The sequence below is a fragment of the Arachis ipaensis genome, chromosome B8, assembly GCF_059453495.1.
Source record: "Arachis ipaensis isolate K30076 ecotype BB chromosome B8, ASM5945349v1, whole genome shotgun sequence".
Taxonomy (NCBI): Eukaryota; Viridiplantae; Streptophyta; class Magnoliopsida; order Fabales; family Fabaceae; genus Arachis; species Arachis ipaensis.
Window position 1 is genome coordinate 16,387,989 of NC_142443.1, and position 7,055 is coordinate 16,395,043.

Consider the following 7,055-nt stretch of genomic DNA (forward strand, 5'->3'; position numbering starts at 1 on the left):
TTTACATCAAGTTCGTCGGATTCCTGACAAACCATATTATTTCTGTATGCGACAAACTTGATGTAAACAACAACAATAATAAAATTTTATCCCACTAGATGAAGTCGATTACATCATTAATTTCTATCATATATCATACTTATAGAGATGCCGTTTATATGTAAATTCTGTTTCATCACTTCATGGATAATTTTCTTAAATTTTTTTTTTTGTTGTTCATCCTTATCTATCTTCTATCTTATCCACTCTCTTAACTAGGTGCTCTTCTTCTCATATGTCCAAGCTATTCGAGACATGATTTTACCATCTTTTCCATAATAGATGTTATTCCAACTTTCTCTTATATTTTCGTTCTTTATTCTATCTAATCACGTAAGAACATTCATTTATTTCAACATCTTTATCTCTACCTCTGCCACATTTAATTTATATTCATGCTCTTCTTTAACCGTACAACATTTTATACCATAAAACATTCGTGCAATAAAATTTATTTTAAATTTTAAAAACATTTTTTTATTACATATAAAACTAGATGTATTCCGTCATTTTGACTAACATACTTGAATCTTATAATTTACACCGTATTCACTCAATTATCTTCCACCAAAATACTTAAAATTTTTTATTTTTTTGTAGGATATATTTTTCAGTTTTCACCCATGTATTAGAGTTTTTTTTTCGATGATCGAACTTATATCTCATATTTTATCTTGTTACGGAGTACGGACAAAAAAATTATATCTCGAAAATTAAAGTTGAGATAAATTGTTTTGGGAAATAAAGATTTTTTTTATTTTATAACGAAAAAAATCCTAGCAATTGGCATAGCACAAAACTTTCTAGAAGCTTCGGAACCCAAGAGCAGACTGCAGGCATCAGCTTAGATCGCACATTCTCACAGTGACAGGCAAGAAGCTCGGTGAGGTTCTACAATGCCGCCCGTTGCTCCTCGATCCGGCGACTCCATATTCGCTAACCTCGAGCACATGGTAACTAATCTGTTAACTCTCCCAAAATATTATCCGTGTTAGTGTAACGGATTTTCAATTCGCTCTTTTTTTTTCTCTTCTTCAATTTCTTGTAATGTGAAATGTTTCCTACGTTTTCTGCCTATCGTAGAATCAGGATCCGCTTTGAATTTCGTTGAATCACCGTTTTCGTTCGTCGGCGTCGTTTTCTGAATTCGCAAATTGCATTCATAATTTGCAGTTACAAGTGCTTAATTAATTGTTTACTATTTGTTTTGTGCAGAACGCGGAGCTATTTACACTGACATATGGTGCGATCGTGCGTCAATTGATTACCGATCTGGAAGAGGTTGACGAGGTTAACAAGCAGCTTGATCAAATGTGCAATTTCACGTTTTCCTTTTTTCTTTTCTTCTTTTTTAATTCTTAAGTAAATGTTCATTCCATATCTGAAAGAATTTGCATTACGTTGTGGTGTCTTATTCTGTCAGGATTTATTTTATTTTTATTTATTTATGTTTGGTTGACTGGGTGTTTCAGGGGCTATAACATTGGGGTGCGTTTAATTGATGAGTTCTTAGCCAAATCTAACATATCAAGATGCGTTGATTTCAAAGAGACTGCTGAAGTGATTGCTAAGGTATCCTAGTGCTTGATATCTAGAATTTTGATCCTTATTCGTCCTTAAAACTAAACCTGACATCTGTAATCTTATGTCATTTACTTGATTCGCGGTAGTTTCATATTGTCACGCTTTCCTTTCAAGAATTTGATGGTTACTGGGATCATGGTTGTGTCGTTTATATTCTCTTTGTTTATTATCTGAAGTAAGTTTATTATATGAAGTCTTGAAAGTTTTGTGAAGTGGCCAAACTTAAATGTTTATATTATAACTTTGACCATTCGAAACTAACTATTAGTAGCATTTTTATTGGAATGAATTTTGTAAGTGTGGGGTATAACACATTGGCTTGCTAAAACAATATATATCAATGGGTAAATACCCTTTCCGGCCCCTGAGCATTTTAAATTGGGACATGTTGCACCTTTATCATCCAGAAACTTCAACCAGGTCCTCAACCATCAACATCAGTGAACGTATCGACCCTGTGACCGGTTGCCAACAGGTTGCCTGGATGACGTGTCAGGTGGAGGCTGAGTTGTTAAATACAGGTGCCACGTGTCACTAGAAGTTGTTGCAGGGACTAAAAACCCCTCCCTGCCCAAACTGTTCTCAGCCCCACCGGCAACATCCTCCACTCACCACCCCTCCCAGCACTCCTCCACCACCGCCACCGCCGCCACCACTATAACCGCCTCACAACCTTCGCAACTCATGCGAGTCCTCCACCTCTTCTTCTTCTTCCACAACCTCCCAAAACTTCACCCAATGGAGGTTCTCTCTCTCGACAACACCTTCCACCACCACCACCACTACTCCTCCGCCACAACAACCACCACCAACTCCACCACCGCTTCTACTTCCCAACAATCTCGAAGAACTCTTTCACCTCTCTGAGCTTCAACTCACTACCACCGCCTCACAACCTTCGCAACTCATGCGAGTCCTCCACCTCTTCTTCTTCCACAACCTCCCAAAGCTTCACCTAATGGAGGTTCTCTCTCCCGACAACACCTTCCACCACCACCACCACTACTCCTCCGCCACAACAACCACCACCAACTCCACCACCGCTTCTACTTCCCAACAATCTCGAAGAACTCTTTCACCTCTCCGAGCTTCAACTCACTACCACCGCCTCACAACCTTCGCAACTCATGCGAGTCCTCCACCTCTTCTTCTTCCTCCACAACCTCCCAAAGCTTCACCCAATGGAGGTTCTCTCTCCCGACAACACCCTCCACCACCACCACCACTACTCCTCCGCCACAACAACCACTACCAACTCCACCACCGCTTCTACTTCCCAACAATCTCGAAGAACTCTTTCACCTCTCCGAGCTTCAACTCACAACCGGCTCCGAATCCGACCGCGCTGCAACCATCCACCTTCTAGAACGTTCTCTCGTCCCAAACCCTCCTCAACAGCACATATGAACACCTTACCCCAGCACATACTATGCCGTTTTAGTTGCAGGGATGGGGTTTTTAGTCCCTGCAACAACTTTTAGTGACACGTGGCACCTGCATTTGACAATTCAGCCTCCACCTGACACGTCATCCAGGCAACATGTTGGCAACCGGTCACAGGGGTCGAATGTTGATGGTTGAAGACCTGGTTGAGGTTTCTGGAAGATAAAAGTGCGACATGTCCCAATTTAAAATGCTCAGGGGCCAGAAAGGGTATTTACCCTATATCAATTGATTATATATCTAGAAAAGCATATTTACTTATTTAGTGAACAAGTTAAAGTTTTGTTTTTTAAGTATCAACCTTAATAATACTTTTTATACAGGTTGGTTTCAAAATGTTCCTTGGTGTTACTGCTTCTGTGATTAACTGGGATGCTGATGGAACATCTTGTAGTATTGTGTTGGAGGATAATCCCTTGGTAGACTTCGTTGAACTTCCTGATAACTGTCAAGGGCTACACTATTGCAACATCTTAAGTGGCGTCGTTAGAGGAGCTTTAGAGATGGTGAGTCTCTATTCTTAATTTTTAACCTGAGAAACCTCCATATTCTAGCCAACTTTAGCTGGCATATGCAGTTAAAATCCATCACTGAACTGCATCTAGTTAAGTTGGGAAACAAGTAACTGGCAGTAAGAAATTAAGTTCATTCTCTTGGAGGAAAATGATGCATGACATGCAATTGGTAGTTTCCTTCTTTCTTAAGATGCATTTGGCAGCTGTAGCTGGACACAAAATAGAGATAAAAAGAGATACAATGCGACCTTAGACACAAATTTTCTGTTTTACTATTTTCTGTCATTCTATAAGGCGGAAATAGAGGGGGGGGGGGGAATCAAATTTCCTATTGAGAAAGTCTAGAGAATCAATACTTTTATTAAAATATGGCCAGCACTTAACCAGCGAAAAAAAAGTGAGTAATCTCACACCATTGAATGAAATCTCACACCATTAAAAATACCAATTATAGCTAATTGATAGCTACAAATCACAAAACTTGCTGACCCCTCGCACTCATCTTTTCTATTTATCAAATGTATTTATGTCCTGTATAAATGATCAAATTTATAATTTCAGGTTTCAATGAAGACTGAGGTGACATGGGTTCGAGATATGCTCCGTGGGGATGAAGTGTATGAGTTGAATGTAAAACTTATCAAGCAAGTTCCAGAAGAGTATCCATACAAAGATGACGAGTAACATTTGAATTTTTTTTAATACAATTTGATTCTTTTGTTATTTCAAGCTTCGTGTTTTTTTTCTTTTGGTGTATGCATGATGAAACTTTATACACATTGTAATAAAGTTTGAAGCATCATAAGACTGTTCTGATTTTACCATCCACAAGTTACACCAATAAATTGCTCTGAGTATCTAAGATCACGAGATAATCTTTTGACTAGATTTACGTTATAATGTGTGTTGGGATTTCAAATACAAAAATGATTATTGAGCAACCGGGACGAACTATCTGATGCTAAAATCTTACATAGTTGCATCCATCACCCGTTCCAACCATCAGTAGAAGTGTGGAACCATGAATCGACAACAAATCCGGTTGGTCCATGTCAAAAACCATCTAGTTCAAGAATCGGTTGACAACTGGAAAACCGGTCGAGAACCATGAATTGACAACAAATCTGGTTGGTCAATATAAAAAAGCATCTAGTTCAAGAATCGGTTGATAAATGGATAACTGGTTGACAGGGGCGAAGCTAGATTAATTTTTAGGCAGAGGCCAAATAAAAATGTACCGTTAACAAAGAATAAAATAAAAAATAAAAATGTACCGTTAACAAAGAATAAAATAAAAAATTTTAAGGGAGGGCAACTAAAATTTATGTATAACTTGTAAGAAAAACTTGATGGTTAGGAAAGGTAATTGCACTCCTGCTGCTGGTTGAGAACATGCGAGTTTGAACAATTCGAACCCAACTGGTTTTTAAGTTAGGACAAAAACATCGTTTTGTATTCCAAAAAAATAAAAAAAATAAACAAAAGAATGATGAAAAGAAAATCCTAAATCATTAAATCATCCATTCTTCTATCCCAGCTGCAGGTTTCATGTTCCATTCCTTCCACCCAACTGCCGCAAGTCCCACTCATTGTCATCTCCTTCCCACCGTCATCATTGGGGCCGGCGCCTTCTGGTAACCATTGAGACTCTTTCTAGTCACTGTCATTGACTCATTGCCTTAGTTCCGGTTGGTCCTCTCTTTGATCTCTTGTTGTGTTGCTCGTTGTTGCTTATTGTTGCTGTCTTATTGTTGAATTTTTCCGCTGTTGAATTTTTCACTTGTTGATCGTTACATTAATACATGAATAAAAAAGCAATGGGCTCAAGAAAATAACAAAAATACTATTGGTACACCAAAATAGTCGGCTCATTCGTCCGTGGCCAGCAGTAGACTTTTAAATGGAATTCAGATTCTAGGAAATACCGTGAGCAACCAAAAATAAAAATCAATCACTACAATATATTTGTGTATAAATATATATAGTTTAATTTATTTTTAATATGTATTTATATTTCAATATATATTTTATACATATCGCTAATTTTAGTAGTTGATTTTAGTGTAAACTTAGCATAATTGAAAAACTAAATATGGTAAAAGCACACAATTTCTATGTCAAGAAATTATATTTTAAGTGTTGGAACTAATAATGTACTTGAGATCAAAATTGGTCACTCGCATGCATACATTTGAGGAATTCAGACCCCAAAAGCAAGGGTAATTAATATTTTCAACGGTGTAGTATTTTTCATTAGTCTTTTTAAGATTCAGAATATATTTATATTTTTATATGTTTATGTATAATTTTATATATTATTTTATTATAAATCAATTATTATAATAGCCATAACAATTTCATGACTTGTTCGATTTACAAAACCTTAGCTGTAACATGTAGTTTTAAATTGTTTTGATTGGTTATGGCATAACTGTTTTCCAAACAGGGATTTGGATTTATAATTTTAAATTAGAAAATTAATTATTATATATTTATATATAAATACATATATTATTTAATAAAAATATTATATGTATATTAAAAATTAACTATTAAATTAATTATTAAATATTTGTGTATAAATATATAAGTTATTTAATTTATTTTTAATGTATATTTTATATTCTAAAATGTATTTTATATGGATGATTAATTTAATTATTAATTTTTTGTATATGTATAACATAGTTAATAAGTAATGTTAGGTAACCAATAACTTTCTTGAACAACATGAACAATCACCAATCAAATCAAAACACATTACACCTTCAAATTACCCACATAAATCTTAATATTAGAATAACTATTCGCACACCTAGTAAAATCAATATCCAATATATCAATTGTTTATATATACAAAGAGTAAAGTATCGTTTTTGTCCCGAACGTTTGGGGTAAGTCCTATTTGTGTCCCTAACGTTTAAATCGTCCTATTTGTATCCTTAACGTTTATAAAAGTGATTCAATGTTATCCTACTATCAATTATACTAACAAATCAGATTATATTTTTCAATTATTCTCACTTAGATGTATTCATTCTCAATTAGGTCTCACTTGAATGTGTTCTATTTTAATATTATACCCACTATTTGCGTTTATATTCAATTATGTCCCTAGAAAAGTGAATTATGTAAATGTTGTAGGAATTGGTTTTAACATTTGATGAGCTATTTTTTGAAGTAGATCATCGATCCTATCCCAGACATTTGTATTCTAACTTCAAGAAGAGATTTTTAAAACTCAAACTAAAGCGCTCATGATGTGTAATTGACAGCAGGATAACATTGAATCAATTTTACAAACGTTAGAGATACAAATAGAATTTATCCCAAACATTGAGAACAAAAACGATACTTTACTCTATATACAAATTACTATTGTTTTAAATTTGCGATATGTAGTTTAGTTTTCTATACGCATAAATTTTTGACATATTTTTAGTCCAAAAATTGCTATGTGTCTATAAAAAATTA

General features: G+C 35.1%; 1 protein-coding gene across 1 annotated transcript; it reads left to right on the top strand.

The window, feature by feature from the left end:
- The first annotated feature begins 758 nt into the window (after positions 1-758).
- Positions 759-4,426, top strand: LOC107614197 (uncharacterized). Its single transcript, XM_016316428.3, has 5 exons — positions 759-992; positions 1,255-1,352; positions 1,512-1,611; positions 3,390-3,572; positions 4,143-4,426. The coding sequence occupies exons 1-5, from the start codon at positions 936-938 to the stop codon at positions 4,263-4,265; spliced, it is 561 nt and encodes a 186-aa protein (XP_016171914.1). The 5' UTR covers positions 759-935; the 3' UTR covers positions 4,266-4,426.
- Positions 4,427-7,055: the final 2,629 nt, after the last annotated feature.